General features: G+C 40.9%; 1 protein-coding gene across 1 annotated transcript in view; it reads right to left on the bottom strand.

Annotated features, from left to right (window-relative positions):
- Nucleotides 1–333: 333 nt before the first annotated feature.
- Noc2 (Nucleolar complex protein 2) overlaps nt 334–17,772 on the bottom strand; it is a 69,765-nt gene continuing 52,326 nt past the window's right edge. The window contains 3 exon segments of the mRNA XM_071664345.1: nt 334–1,411; nt 8,037–8,263; nt 16,723–16,878. Coding sequence (XP_071520446.1) covers nt 1,072–1,411; nt 8,037–8,263; nt 16,723–16,878 — 723 coding nt within the window. The 3' untranslated portion in view covers nt 334–1,071.

The following is a 17,772-nucleotide window of genomic DNA, read 5'->3' as shown; positions in this document are numbered from 1 at the left end:
CCAACCCCCCACTCCCAAACCTTTTAGTCACCTTCTACGACATGCAAGGAATACATAGGAAGTATTCTTTCTCCCCTATACCCAGGGATATTACAAATAAACCTATAAAAATTTTTGTCTCAACAACACACCTGCTGTAGTAAAGAATCGGTGAAAGATATAGACAACTTCAGTACTTCTCAATTACTGATGAACTGAAATCTACCAATTCTTGTTAATAATGGAGAAAAATTGTTATACTTTGAAATACATCTGTCACATCAAAATACATTCTTCAAAGATGGGTAGACCACATGATTCAGGAACGTTTAAAGTTCACCTGTCAAACATGTAGTTTACCCTAATTTTATTACAGTACATCCTGCACTTCAGCATTTAAATGATAACGTGTTTAGAATATTTCATGATAATACATTTCATGCTTGTTTGGCATCTGTCAATGAAAGGATGCTTGATAAATCATACATTACCATTTCAAGCACAGATGCCTTTCATCATGTTATATTCCAATCTCACCAAAAAAAAAAAAAAAAAAAAATTCTAAGGGATATAGATTTCCTTGTAAACCTCACCATAAGGCCCAATTTTTATGCTGCTTATGATCCTAGGCCTGAAATTAAAATGTTATATGGCCTTAAACCTATCCTGAACTATTTACCTGTATTTTTATCTATTTTTCTTTAGAAAATACTGAGCAAATAAAGGAATGACAAACTAGATGGTACTCACCCTCTCATTGTAGATTTGTCTTGTCACCAGTCAGTCTCTCATACAGTCTGCACTTTGTTGGCCACTGACTTTGATGGATGGTGATTGAGGGTGCAGTTTATGAAGTGTGCTTGGATATTTAAAAAAATAAATTCTCAATTCTCATATGTTTGCCCTAAAATTCCACTCCTCAATATGCTGAAACTAATAAATGTCTTGATAAGGAACTAACTTGCAAAGTAAAACATTTCATAATTTTCATATTCATTATGAAATGCGGACAATGAAAATTTCTTAAAATTCTAGAGTTTTAAATAAGTCCACTTGTAATATCTAAAATAACATTTACTCACAGAGCAACAATTATTCACTCTCTTCACTTTTTTCTCCATAATCATCAATTTCTTCCCATTCATCTGCTTCAAAGTCAGAAAGATTCATCTCTCTTACCACATCTTCAGCTGGAGAGTTAATATCCATTAGCTCACCATCATCATCTTTTATTGCAATCTTCATTTTCTTTCTCATTGGTTCAACTTCAACATCCTTCTCTCCAACTTCATAGTCCTCCTCCTCGTCCAGATTTTCCAAATTTGTTGCATCCTCTTCTTCATTTTTAGTTTTATTGTAATCACTATCTTCACTTAATTTGGAATCGCCTTTTGATTTTTTCACTTGTGCTCGTTCATTTTTCAACAGGAACCTTAGGGGAAAAAAACATTAGCTTTTATCACTATTAGCTTTCTTTCTCACTGGAATCTGCCACCAGTGCTGTTTTATCAGCAAAGAACAACTGACTCAGTTCCCAGACTCTCATCCCTATCTTCAGGACTCTTGCTTTAAACTCCCTTACTGCCCTATCCATAAACAAATTAAACCAAAGTGACATCATACATCCCTACCACAGACCAACCTTTGCTAGGAACCATTCACTCTTCTCTCTTCCTACTATTACACATGCCTTACACCCATGATAAAAGGTTCTCCTCTTCTTGCAGCTTTCCTCTCAGCATATATTCTTAAGACCTTCCACAAGGCATCTCTATCAACCCTACTATATTAAGCTTTCTCGAGATCCATACATCGTTCAACAATTAATGAAATCCCACACAGCTCCTCCTAAAGCTCATGCTCTATACGTGCCTTCACCCTCTCAATCACTACCCTCCCATACAACTTGCCAGGTATACTCAACAAATTTATACATCAGTAGTTTGAACACTCACCTATATCCCCTTGCTTTTATACAATGGCACTATACATGCATTCTGCCAATCTTCAGGCACCTCACCATGATCCATACATACAACGAATATCCTAACCAATCAACAACAGTCACCCACTTTCTTATTAAATTGAACTGCAATACTTTCCAAACCAGTCACATTTCAAGTTAGAAAAGGCTTTCACCACCTCCTTTCTCTTCACCAAACCACTCTCCATGACTCACTTTGCACATTGCCCTGACCCAAAAACCATGCATCAACCACCCTATCACTAAAGATATTCAGCACTCCTTCAAAATACTCGCACCTCCGCCTCACTTCATCACTAGCTGTCACCATTCCTCCCTTTTGCTCCCTTTACCTATGTTCCCATTTAATACAGCTTTTTGTACTTTATCAGGTGGTACTTAGCTGGCAGCCAACGACCCACCTGGGTATCAGGAGGATTAGTGATGACTGTGTAGTGAGCCATCACTTTAATGGTTGTCATGCTGCAATCCTCAAACCCAGTTAGCTGTCTTTTCTTTCTGCTGGCATTCTGACCACAAACATACACTCCCTCATCATATTGAACACTTGACATCATTTACCTCGCACAGCACATTCTTTGTACTGCTAGATTTTTTTTGCAGTGAGTACTATGCACTAGCCCTGCCTTTTGGCAAAATGGTGTGAGCAATTAGAAACAATTAGGCAGGAGCACTAGGCAGAAGAAACATTAGGTAGAAGTAGTAAGTAGGAACATTAGGCAGGAGCATTAGGTAGAAGTAATCAGTAGGAACATTAGGTAAGAGCCTCTGCAAACACTGCTTAGAGTTGCCCTTTGCCAGAGGCCTATTAAGGGAGTGGCACTAAAGGATTAGAAACAGTATTGGAGTTCACTAGGTATAGAAACTATTGCTGTAGCCACCCCCTTGAAGTTCCAGGTTATAAGAGGAATCAGAGATACAGATAGGTAGACTGTTCATGCAAAACATTTGTATTAAGTGATATGCGAAAACACATACATTAATGTAATAATGTAACAGAAACATGAAAAATGCAAGTGTTTATCCATATGTCTGGCAATTATTACTGACTAATGCCACCTTACAACAAGCACTGTCTGTTACCTCACAGAAGTGTTATGAATAATTGCACTCAAGCAAGTTCTATATTTCTGTAACCAGGGATACGTTTTCTATTAACTGCCACAATCAATACGTTTTCTATTAACTGCCACAATCAAGATAACTGAAATAGGTATTCTTTTGAATTTTCAAATTTACATCATTAGGGAACTGAAATTTAAGGTTTCACTCTGCAAACTACGTTCACATTCAAGCAAAGACGAATTTCACACTACTAGAAGCACCCCTTGATATTTCACTGTTCAAACTATTATTATTCTTATTATCATTATTATACTTTGTCACAGTCTCCCGCGTTAGTGAGGAAGCACAAGGAAACAGACAAAAGAATGGCCCAACCCACCCACATACACATGTATTTATATACACGTCCACACACGCACATACACATACCTATACATCTCAACGTATACATATATATACACACACAGACATATACATACATACACATGTACATAATTCATACTGTCTGCCCTTATTCATTCCCATCGCCACCCCGCCACACGAGGTAGTGCTAGGAAAAGACAACAAAGGCCACATTCGTTCACACTCAATCTCTAGCTGTCATGTATAATGGATACAAGATTCACACTGTATTGAGGAGGGGGGAAGGGGGGGTCTGGCAGGATACAAGATTCACACTGTATTGAGGAGGGGGAAAGGGGATGCACCAAAACCACAGCTCCCCATCCACATCCAGGCCCCACACAACTTTCCATGTTTACCCCAGACACTTCACAGGCCCTGGTTCAATCCACTGACAGCATGTCGACTCCGGTATACCACATCGTTCCAATTCACTCTATTCCTTGCACGCCTTTCACCCTCCTGCATGTTCAGGTCCCGATTGCTCAAAATCTTTTTCACTCCAACTTTCCACCTCCAATTTGGTCTCCTACTTCTCCTCGTTCCCTCCACCTCTGACACATATATACTCTGTCAATCTTTCCTCACTCATTCTCTCCATGAGACCAAACCATTTCCAAACACCCTCTTCTACTCTCTCAACCACACTCTTTTTTATTACCACACATCTCTCTTACCCTTACATTATTTACTTGATCAAAGCACCTTACACTACATATTGTCCTCAAACATCTCATTTCCAGCACATCCACCCTCCTCCGCACAACTCTATCTATAGCCCAGGCCTCGCAACCATATAACATTGTTGGAACCACTATTCCTTCAAACACACCCATTTTTGCTTTCCGAGATAATGTTCTCGCCTTCCACACAATTTTCAATGCTCCCAAAACTTTTGCCCCCTCCCCCACCCTGTGACTCACTTCCGCTTCCATGTTTCCATCCGTTGCCAAATCCACTCCCACATATCTAAAACACTTCACTTCCTCCAGTTTTTCTCCATTCAAACATACCTCCCAATTAACTTGTCCCTCAACCCTACTGTACCTAATAACCTTGCTCTTATTCACATTTTCTTCTTTCACACACTTTAACAAACTCAGTCACCAGCTTCTGCAGTTTCTCACCCGAATCAGCCATCAGCACACTGTATCATCAGCGAACAACTGACTCACTTCCAAGCTCTCATCCAGAACAGACTGCATACTTGCCCCTCCAAAACTCTTGCATTCACCTCCCTAACAACCCTATCCATAAAGAAATTAAACAACCATGGAGACATCATGCACCCCTGCCGCAAACCTACATTCACTGAGAACCAATCACTTTCCTCTCTTTCTACTTGTACACATGCCTTACATCCTCAATAAAAACTTTTCACTGCTTCTAACAACTTGCCGATCACACCATATATTCTAAATAACTTCCACAGAGCAACTCTATCATATGCCTTCTCCAGAAACATAAATGCTACATACAAATCCATTTGCTTTTCTAAGTATTTCTCACATACAATCTTCAAAGCAAACACATGATCCACACATCCTCTAACACTTTTAAAACCACACTGCTCTTCCCCAATCTGATGCTCTGTACATGCCTTCACCCTCTCAATCAATTCTCTCCCATGTAATTTCCTAGGAATACTCAACAAACTTTTTTATTTTTTTTTTATTATACTTTGTCGCTGTCTCCCGCGTTTGCGAGGTAGCGCAAGGAAACAGACGAAAGAAATGGCCCAACCCCCCCCCCATACACATGTATATACATACGTCCACACACGCAAATATACATACCTACACAGCTTTCCATGGTTTACCCCAGACGCTTCACATGCCCTGCTTCAATCCACTGACAGCACGTCAACCCCGGTATACCACATCGCTCCAATTCACTCTATTCCTTGCCCTCCTTTCACCCTCCTGCATGTTCAGGCCCCGATCACACAAAATCTTTTTCACTCCATCTTTCCACCTCCAATTTGGTCTCCCTCTTCTCCTTGTTCCCTCCACCTCCGACACATATATCCTCTTGGTCAATCTTTCCTCACTCATCCTCTCCATGTGCCCAAACCACTTCAAAACACCCTCTTCTGCTCTCTCAACCACGCTCTTTTTATTTCCACACATCTCTCTTACCCTTACGTTACTCACTCGATCAAACCACCTCACACCACACATTGTCCTCAAACATCTCATTTCCAGCACATCTATCCTCCTGCGCACAACTCTATCCATAGCCCACGCCTCGCAACCATACAACATTGTTGGAACCACTATTCCTTCAAACATACCCTGTAATTGGAGCACTCACCTTTATCCCCTTTGCCTTTGTACATGGCACTATGCATGCATCCCGCCAATCCTCAAGCACATCACCATGAGTCAAACATACATTATATATCCTTACTAACCAGTTAACAACACAGTCACCCCTTTTTTTTAATAAATTTCACTCAATACCATCCAAAACCGCTGCCTTGCCAGCTTTCATCTTCCACAAAGCTTTTACTACCTCTTATCTGTTTACCAAATCATTCTCCCTAACCCTATCACTTCACACACCTCCTTGACCAAAACACACTATATCTGCCACTCTATCATCTAACACATTCAACAAACCTTCAAAATACTCACTCCATCTCCTTCTCACATCACCACTACTTGTTATCAACTCCCCATTAGCCCCCTTCACCGATGTTCCCATTTGTTCTCGTCTTACGCACTTCATTTACCTCCTTCCAAAACATTTTTTTTTTCCCGCTGTCTCCCGTGTTTGCGAGGTAGCGCAAGGAAACAGACGAAAGAAATGGCCCAACCCACCCCCATACACATGTATATACATACATCCACACACGCAAATATACATACCTACACAGCTTTCCATGGTTTACCCCAGACGCTTCACATGCCCTGATTCAATCCATTGACAGCACGTCAACCCCGGTATACCACATCGATCCAATTCACTCTATTCCTTGCCCTCCTAGTATTTTTTTAACTTTCTAAAATGGGAAACAGAAGAAACATCTTTTTACTCTCCCTAAAATTTAATGATACTCTCTCACCCCAACTCTCATTTGCCCTCTTTTTCACCTCTTGCACCTTTCTCTTGACCTGCCGTTTTCTTTTATATATCTCCCAGTACTATTTCCCTGTATAAATCATGCAAATGCTTCACTCTTCACTTTCACTAATAATCTTACTTCTTCATCCCACCACTCACCACCCTTTCTAATCTGCCCACCTCCTACGCTTCTCATGCCACAAGCATCTTTTGCGCAAGCCATCACTGCTTCCCTAAATACATCCTTCTCCTCCCCCACTCCCCTATGTCCTTTGTACTCAACTTTTTCCATTCTGCACTCAGTCTCTCCCAGTACTTCCTCACACAAGTCTCCTTCCCAAGCTCACTTATTCTCACCACTCTCTTCACCCCAACATTCTCTCTTCTTTTTTGAAAACCTCTACAAATCTTCACATTCGCCTCCATAACATAATGATCAGACAACCCTCCAGTTGCACCTCTCAGCACATTAACATCCAAAAGTCTCTCTTGCATGCCTATCAATTAACACATAATCCAATAATGCTCTCTGGCCATCTCTCCTACATACATACGTGCACTTGTGTATATCTCTTTTTTAAACCAGGTATTCACAATCACCACTCCTTTTTCAGCATACAAATCTACAAGCTCTTCACCATTTCCATTTACAACACTGAACACCCCATGTACACCAATTATTCCCTCAACTGCCACATTACTCACTTTGGCATTCAAATCACACATCACTATAACCCGGTCTCGTGCATCAAAACTACTAACACACTCACTCAGCTGCTCCCAAAACACTTGCCTCTTATGATCCTTCTTCTCATGCCCAGGTGCATATGCACCAATAATCACCCATCTCTCTCCATCCACTTTCAGTTTTACCCATATCAATCTAGGGTTTACTTTCTTACACTCTATCACATACTCCCACCACTCCTGTTTCAGGAGTAGTGCTACTCCTTCCCTTGCTCTTGTCCTCTCACCAACCCCTGACTACTCCCAAGACATTCCCAAACCACTCTTCCCCTTTATCCTTGAGCTTCGTTTCACTCAGAGCCAAAACATCCAGGTTCTTTTCCTCAAACATACTACCTATCTCTCCTTTTTTCTCATCTTGGTTACATCCACACACATTTAGACACCCCAATCTGAGCCTTCAAGGAGGATGAGCACTCCCCGCCTGACTCCTTCTTCTGTTTCCCCCTTTAGAAAGTCAAAATAAAAGGAAGGGAGGGTTTCTAGCCCCCAGCTCCCGTCTCCTTTAGTCGCCTTCTACAAGCATGTGAGGAATGCGTAGGAAGTATTCTTTCTCCCCTATGTCTAATGAAATCATCCTCACACAGCAAAACCAATGCCCATAACCAAAAGTCATTCCCTATGACATTCTGAAGTGAAATAACTCTAGCCCTGAGAAAAATTGTTGACTCCAGCTGTCTAAATCTCATGCTTTCCAACGTAATTCTTATTTATTCAAATACATCACTTAAAGTACCTTGCTTGTAATTTAATCTCAGTATGGTAATAAGTAAATCTAAAAAACATACAGTACCTTGTATCATCATCCAAATCATCTTCATCTGATGCAAAGAGTTCCATAAAGTCATCTTTATCTTTAGCTTTATGTTTTTCAAGCAGCTCATGTTTTTTCACAACTGGTAGATTGTAGTCACCCATCGCAACATGGTTTGAAATACGTCTCAGCTGTTGTTTTTGATGGACCTTTAGCCAATTAGCATGATAAGCAGCAAGAGGAGTTCCCATCTGTCTGACTGCAATCTGTGAACAAGATTATGGTTAAAACACTGTGAACAAGATTATGGTTAAAACACGTGAAAAACTGGCATTCTGTCCTCAAACATACAAACATCACTTACTTCACACAGCTCATTCTTTGTAACTTTAGATTTTTCCAGCAGTGAGCACTATACACTAGCCCTGGCAAAGTGGATGGAGTAGTAGATGATAGTAGTAGGTAGGGACATGTAGGCTGAGGCATTAGGAAGAAAAGTTTTGTAGTAGTAGGTAAAAACATTACATAAGAGCTTTAGGTAGAAGCCTCTGCAAACACTGCTTAGAGGTGCCCTCTGCTAGTGGCCTGTTAAGGGTAAGGCACTAAGCCTAAGAAGCAGCATTGGAGTTCACTAGTTATGGTGAGACTGTAGCCTTGATCACCCACTTGATGGGGTTCCAGTTAGAAACAGGCATCACATATAAAGATAGATAGATAGACAACTGATAAAACATTACTTCAATCATATGGTTGCAAGAAAAAAACAGCTCTGATAAATGATAGAATACCTTTTCGACTGTGCCAGGCACTCAACTGATAGATATATGTGCGAATGCCTACCAGCATACCCCCTGAATGTCACACTCATTGAAAATGAGATTAAAAAATTCCATTACCTCTATACCTGAGCAGAAGTGAACTGTGGGGATCCGATTTTGGCATGTGATTGGAAAACTCATCAACTGGAAGTTTATTATTATTTTTTTTTATTTTGCTTTGTCGCTGTCTCCTGCGTTAGTGAGGTAGCGCAAGGAAACAGACGAAAGAATGGCCCAACCCTCCCACATACACATGTATATACATACACGTCCACACACGCAAATATACATACCTATACATCTCAATGTACACATATATATACACACACAGACATATACATATATACACATGTACATAATTCATACTGTCTGCCTTTATTTGTTCCCATCGCCACCTCGCCACACATGGAACAACAACCCCCTCCCCCCTCATGTGTGCGAGGTAGTGCTAGGAAAGACACCAAAGGCTCCATTCGTTCACACTCAGTCTCTAGCTGTCATGTAATAATGCACCGAAGTTTATACAGCAATATATTGCCTGACAACTACTCTCAGTATATCACCTATTCCTAATACTGTTATAAGATTGTAGACACAATTCATGCTTCTCTATCAAACCAGCTCTCAGATTTGACATCATAGCAGAACAAACACAAGGTGATGGTAGATGGGAGAAAGATGCCAATTAATTTGTCGCAAAACAGCAATGAAAAAAAAATCCTGCAGAAACTAACTTTCTACTCTGTACCTGAAATAAGTTCCATGAAAATATTGCTTACATAGCAAGCTATTGTTATTTAAGTGTCCTTCAAAGAATGTTCAGGCTAATGAGAAAAAAAAGCTGATGAAAGTAATTAACTATTTTACTGATCTACATTAAAGTCTTTATTTTCCTCCATAAAGTCTTTATTTACCTCATCTGCTTCTTCAATATTTCACATTACATCTATCCTGTCCACTACCTTCAACAGTTCCTTTATCCTTGTACCAACACTTGATGCCATTTCTTGTCATGAGAGGATCTAATTTTCATCAGATCACTCATATACCTTTTTCTACCTACTGTTTCAATGTTTCTTCCAGGCTTGGTCAAACCCATATAGTGATCACTCAAAGCATCTTTCACTCAATCTTTCCATCTCTAATTCAGTCTCCACCTCTTGACATATATACGCTCTTAGTCAACCTCTCCTCACAAATCCTAACTATATGTCCAAACCATTTTAGTACACCCTCTTCAGCTCTCTTATACTTTCATACTAATTCACCTAACTAAGGCTCTATCAACCCTTTTCACACCACTTATTACCCTTGACATTTCATTTACAACACATCCACCCTCTGCCTTACTTATTCATCTAGGGCTAATGTTTCACATCCATAGAATACTGCTGGGATTAACAGACCATCAGACACACCCTTCTTCCCCTCACCATGTGAACTCTCTTTCCACACAACCCATCAATGTACCCATGATTGTAGCCCCATCAAACACACTACGATTTACTTCAGCTCCTATAATTCCATCCAGTATCACATCCACTCCCTGATATCTAAAACTTCACTTCCTCAAGGAACTCTCTTCAAATTCACACTTGAACCAACTTGTCACTTTCCACTGATATTGCTTTTATTCACATCAATTTTCAACTTTCAAACACATACACACACACACACACACTCCTAAACTCAGAAAACAACTTCTGAAGTTTCTTACTTGAATCTGCCTCTATGAGCCATGTCATCAGCAAATAGCATCTCATCCAACCTCACCAAGAGACTGCAGACTTGTCCTTTCCTCCAAGACCTCCATTAACCTTCCTTACCAACCCCTTCATAAAAAAATCAAACAGCCAAGGTGACTTCACCCACCCCTGCTGCAGACTCACCACCTCGAACCATTCACCTTCATCTCTCGTACCCATGCACATGCCTTCCTCTCTTATGAAAAACTCCCTCCTTTAAGCAACTTTCTTCCCACACCAAGTATTCAGAACACTTTGCACAAAGCATTTACATCAACTTACATGCTTTTTCTATATTTATTTATTTTGTTTTGTCGCTGTCTCCCGCGTTAGCGAGGTAGAGCAAGGAAACAAACGAAAGAATGGCCCAACCCGCCCACATACACATGTATATACATACATGTCCACCCATGCACAATATACATACCTATACATCTCAATGTGCACATATATATACACACACAGACATATACATATATACACATGTACATAATTCATACTGTCTGCCTTTATTTGTTCCCATCGCCACCCCGCCACACATGGAATAACAACCCCCTCCCCCCTCATGTGTGCGAGGTAGTGCTAGGAAAAACACCAAAGGCCCCATTCGTTCACACTCAGTCTCTAGCTGTCATGTAATAATACACCGAAACCACAGCTCCCTTTCCACATCCAGGCCCCACACACTTTGCATGGTTTACCCCAGACGCTTCACATGCCCTGGTTCAATCCATTGACAGCACGTCGACCCCGGTATACCACATCGTTCCAATTCACTCTATTCCTTGCACGCCTTTCACCCTCCTGCATGTTCAGGCCCCGATCACTCAAAATCTTTTTCACTCCATCTTTCCACCTCCAATTTGGTCTCCCACTTCTCTTCGTTCCCTCCACCTCTGACACATATATCCTCTTGATCAATCTTTCCCCACTCTTTCTCTCCATGTGACCAAACCATTTCAAAACACCCTCTTCTGCTCTCTCAACCACACTCTTTTTATTTCCACACATCTCTCTCACCTTTACATTACTTACTCGATCAAACCACCTCACACCACATATTGTCCTCAAACATCTCATTTCCAGTACATCCACCCTCCTGCGCACAACTCTATCCATAGCCCACGCCTCGCAACCATACAACATTGTTGGAACCACTATTCCTTCAAACACACCCATTTTTGCTTTCCGAGATAATGTTCTCGACTTCCAAACATTCTTCAAGGCTCCCAGAATTTTCGCCCCCTCCCCCACCCTATGATTCACTTCTGCTTCCATGGTTCCATCCACTGCCAAATCCACTCCCAGATATCTAAAACACTTCACTTCCTCCAGTTTTTCTCCATTCAAACTTACCTCCCAATTTACTTGACCCTCAACCCTACTGTACCAAATAACCTTGCTCTTATTCACATTTACTCTTAACTTTCTTCTTTCACACACTTTACCAAACTGAGTCACCAGCTTCTGCAGTTTCTTACATGGATCAGTCACCAGCGCTGTATCATCAGCAAACAACAACTGACTCACTTCCCAAGCTCTCTCATCCCCAACAGACTGCATACTTGCCCCTCTTTCCAAAACTCTTGCATTCACCTCCCTAACAACCCCATCCATAAACAAATTAAACAACCATGGAGACATCACACACCCCTGCCGCAAACCTACATTCATTGAGAACCAATCACTTTCCTCTCTTCCTACACGAACACATGCCTTACATCCTCGATAAAAACTTTTCACAGATTCTAACTTGCCTCCCACACCATATATTCTTAATACCTTCCACAGAGCATCTCTATCAACTCTATCATATGCCTTCTCCAGATCCATAAATGCTACATACAAATCCATTTGTTTTTCTAAGTATTTCTCGCATACATTCTTCAAAGCAAACACCTGATCCACACATCCTCTACCACTTCTGAAACCACACTGCTCTTCCCCAATCTGACGCTCTGTACATGCCTTCACCCTCTCAATCAATACCCTCCCATATAATTTACCAGGAATACTCAACAAACTTATACCTCTGTAATTTGAGCACTCACTTTTATCCCCTTTGCCTTTGTACAATGGCACTATGCAAGCATTCCGCCAATCCTCAGGCACCTCACCATGAATCATACATACTTTAAATAACCTTACCAACCAGTCAACAATACAGTCACCCCCTTTTTTAATAAATTCCACTGCAATGCCATCCAAACCTGCTGCTTTGCCGGCTTTCATCTTCCGTAAAGCTTTTACTACCTCTTCTCTATTTACTAAATCATTTTCCCTAACCCTCTCACTTTGCACACCACCTTGACCAAGACACCCTACATCTGCCACTCTATCATGAAACACATTCAACAAACCTTCAAAATACTCACTCCATCTCCTTCTCAAATCACCACTACTTGTTATCACCTCCCCATTTGCCCCCTTCACTGAAGTTCCCATTTGCTCCCTTGTCTTATGTACTTTATTTACCTCCTTCCAAAACATCTTTTTATTCTCCCTGAAATTTAATGATACTCTCTCACCCCAACTCTCATTTGCCCTCTTTTTCACCTCTTGCACCTTTCTCTTGACCTCCTGCCTCTTTCTTTTATACCTCTCCCACTCATTTGCATTTTTTCCCTGCAAAAATCATTCAAATGCCTCTCTCTTCTCTTTCACTAATAATCTTACTTCTTCATTCCACCACTCACTACCTTTTCTAATCAACCCACCTCCCACGCTTCTCATGCCACAAGCATCTTTTGCGCAAGCCATCACTGCTTCCCTAAATACATCCCATTCCTCCTCCACTCCCCTTACCTCCTTTGTTCTCACCTTTTTCCATTCTGTACTCAGTCTCTCCTGGTACTTCCTCATACAAGTCTCCTTCCCAAGCTCACTTACTCTCACCACTCTCTTCACCCCAACATTTTCTCTTCTTTTCTGAAAACCCCCACAAATCTTCATCTTTGCTTCCACAAGATAATGATCAGACATCCCTCCAGTTGCACCTCTCAGCACATTAACATCCAAAAGTCTCTCTTTCCTGCGTCTATCAATTAACACGTAATCCAATAACGCTCTCTGGCCATCTCTCCTACTTACATACGTATATTTATGTATATCTCGCTTTTTAAACCAGGTATTCCCAATCACCAGTCCTTTTTCAGCACATAAATCTACAAGCTCTTCACCATTTCCATTTACAACACTGAACACTCCATGTATACCAATTATTCCCTCAACTGCCACATTACTCACCTTTGCATTCAAATCACCCATCACCATAACCCGGTCTTTTGCATCAAAACCACTAACACACTCATTCAGCTGCTCCCAAAACACTTACCTCTCATGATCTTTCTTCTCATGCCCAGGTGCATATGCACCAATAACCACCCATCTCTCTCCATCCACTTTCAGTTTTACCCATATCAATCTAGAATTTACTTTCTTACACTCTATCACATACTCCCACAACTCCTGATTCAGGAGTAGTGCTACTCCTTCCCTTGCTCTTGTCCTCTCACTAACCCCTGACTTTACTCCCAAGACATTCCCAAACCACTCTTCCCCTTTACCCTTTAGCTTCGTTTCACTCAGAGCCAAAACATCCAGGTTCCTTTCCTCAAACATACTACCTATCTCTCCTTTTTTCTCATCTTGGTTACATCCACACACATTTAGACACCCCAATCTGAGCCTTCGAGGAGGATGAGCACTCCTCGCGTGACTCCTTCTGTTTCCCCTTTTAGAAAGTTAAAATACAAGGAGGGGAGGGTTTCTGGCCCCCCGCTCCCGTCCCCTTTAGTCGCCTTCTATGACACGTGAGGAATGCGTGGGAAGTATTCTTAATCCCCTATCCCCAGGGGAGATAGGGGATTAAGATCCATAGATACCAAAAAGAAATCTTTTTGTTTATCTAGGTATTTCTCACAAAAATTGTTCAAACATCTGATCCACACATCCTCTACCACTCTTAAAGCTACATTATTCCTCCGCAGTCTGATGCTCTGTGCATGCCACCACCTTCTTAATCACCAAAGCATTTGCTATGACTTTCATTGAGTATACCTCGATGACCAAAACACCATAAATCTGCCACTTAATCAAACACACTCAACAGCCCCTCAAAATACTCAAAAACCTCTTTAACTCTTCCTTCCTTTAGTTCCAAGTTACAACCATTCACAGGGGGTCCTAACTCCAGCAAAATCAAAATTAGAGTTATAGGTTATTATCTATATATTTATTATACTTTGTCGCTGTCTCCCGCATTAGCAAGGTAGCACAAGGAAACAGACAAAAGAATGGCCCAACCCACCCACATACACATGTATATACATACACGTCCACACACAGCACATATACATACCTATACATCTCAACATATACATATATATACACATACAGACTTTTTTTTCTTTTAAACTATTCGCCATTTCCCGCATTAGCGAGGTAGCGTTAAGAACAGAGGACTGGGCCTTTTTTTGAATATCCGCACCTGGCCCCCTCTGTTCCTGTGCGTGAGGTAGTGCTAGGAAAAGACAACAAAGGCCACATTCGTTCACACTCAGTCTCTAACTGTCATGTATAATACACTGAAACCACAGCTCCCTTTCCACATCCAGGCCCCACAAAACTTTCCATGGTTTACCCCAGACGCTTCACATGCCCTGGTTCAATCCACTGACAGCATGTTGACCCCGGTATACCAAATCGTTCCAATTCACTCTATTCCTTGCATGCCTTTCACCCTCCTGCATGTTCAGGCCCCGATCACTCAAAATCTTTCTCACTCCATCTTTCCACCCCCAATTTGGTCTCCCACTTATCCTCGTTCCCTCCACCTCTGACACATGTATCCTCTTTGTCAATCTTTCCTCATTCATTCTCTCCATGTGACCAAACCATTTCAAAACACCCTCTTCTGCTCTCTCAACCACACTCTTTTTATTACCACACATCTCTCTTACCCTTTCATTACTTACTCAATCAAACCACCTCACACTACATATTGTCCTCAAACATCTCATTTCCAGCACATCCACCCTCCTCTGCACAACTCTATCTATAGCCCACGCCTCGCAACCACATAACATTGTTGGAACCACTATTCCTTCAAACATACCCATTTTTGCTTTCCAAGATAACGTTCTCGACTTCCACACATTCTTCAATGCTCCCAGAACTTTCGCCTCGTCCCCCATCCTATGATTCACTTCCGCTTCCATGGTTCCATCCGCTGCCAAATCCACTCCCAGATATCTAAAACACTTCACTTCCTCCAGTTTTTCTCCATTCAAACTTACCTCCCAATAGACTTGTATCTCAACCCTACTGTACCTAATAACCTTGTTCTTATTCACATTTACTCTAAGCTTTCTTCTTTCACACACTTTACCAAACTGAGTCACCAGCTTCTGCAGTTTCTCACCTGAATCAGCCACCAGCGCTGTATCATCAGCGAACAACAACTGACTCACTTCCCAAGCTCTCTCATCCACAACAGACTGCATACTTGCCCCTCTTTCCAAAACTTTTGCATTCACCTCCCTAACAACCCCATCCATAAACAAATTAAACAACCATGGAGACATCACGCACTCCTGCTGCAAACCGACATTCACTGAGAACCAATCACTTTCCTCTCTTCCTACACATACACATGCCTTACATCCTCAATAAAAACTGTTCACAGATTCTAACAACTTACCTCCCACACCATATATTCTTAATACCTTCCACAGTGCATCTCTATCAACTCTACCATATGCCTTCTCCAGATACATAAATGCTACATACAAATCCATTTGCTTTTCTAAGTATTTCTCACATACATTTTTTCAAAGCAAACACCTGTTCCACACATCCTCTACCACTTCTGAAACCACACTGCTCTTCCCCAATCTATAAGTTATACATCAATCAATTCTTCAGAAGCTGGGAAATAGCTACATATAGTTTCCAGAAATGACTTAGACATAAGTTCATTGAGGGAAGTTTAAAACACTCCTGTATTTACATCTATTCTAACCAGAACTTGCTAAGGGACTTTTAAAGTTTCTAGATGAAAAGATGTCTGTAAAGGTTACCTAATTTTATCTAATTATTATAATCATTATCTAAACTTCTTTCTCTAGTAACTTCTGAGAATTCTATAGTGAAAAATCTTACCTCCCAGTCCTTTACAGCTTTTGTGTCTGCAATGCCAAAAGAAACCTCTTTTCTTTTTGATTCAATGAATTCCTGATTTTCCTTTATTTTCTCAAGCAACTGTTTGATCTTCTTTGTGTAGTTTTGTATCTTGCATTTCTTTATGAAGGATTTAAGCTGAAAAAAGAAAAATAGTCAAAACTCACTTTCTGACTGAAGCATCAAAAACCTTCAACTGGCTTTAAAAAAAAAAAAAAATTATATTAAGGATATTATATTGTGCCTCTTTTTTCCCTTTCACAAGCAACTTTACTTCTTCATCCCACCATTTGCAACCCTTTCTATTCTGACCACCTCCCACCTTTCGCATGCCACATGCATCTCTTGCACACGCCATCACTGCTTCCCCAAATACCTCCCATTCCTTACCCAACCCCCTCACTTCATTTACTCTCACCTTTTGCCATTCTACTCTCAATCTCTCCTGGTATTTCTTCAAATAAGTCTCTTTTTCCAAGACCACTTACTCTCACCACTCTCTTCTTCCCAACAATGCTTCGTCTTTTCCAAAAACCTTCATAAATCTTAACCCTTATCACAAGATAGTGATCAGACATCCCACCAGCAGCCCCTTTCAGTGCAGTTACATCCAAAAGTCTCTCTTTTACACACCTACCATTTAATACACAATCCAAGAATACATGCTGACCATCTCTCCCATTCACATGTTATTTTTATCAATTATTATACTTTGTTGCTGTCTCCCGCATTAGCAAGGTAGTGCAAGGAAACAGATGAAAGAATTGACAACCCACCCACATACACATGTATATACATACACGCCCACACACATACATATACATACCTTTACATTTCAGTATGTACATACATATACATACCCAGACAATTACATATAAACATATGTAGATATTCATACTTGCTGCCCTCAGCCATTCCCGTCGCTACCATACCACATACGAAATGACAACCCCCCTTCCCCCGTGAGGTAGCACTAGGAAAAGACAACAAAGGCCACATTCGTTCACACTCAGTCTCTAGCTATCATGTGTA

Source organism: Panulirus ornatus, chromosome 8, assembly GCF_036320965.1.
Source record: "Panulirus ornatus isolate Po-2019 chromosome 8, ASM3632096v1, whole genome shotgun sequence".
NCBI classification, from domain to species: Eukaryota; Metazoa; Arthropoda; class Malacostraca; order Decapoda; family Palinuridae; genus Panulirus; species Panulirus ornatus.
This window is presented reverse-complemented; position numbering and strand designations above follow the sequence as displayed.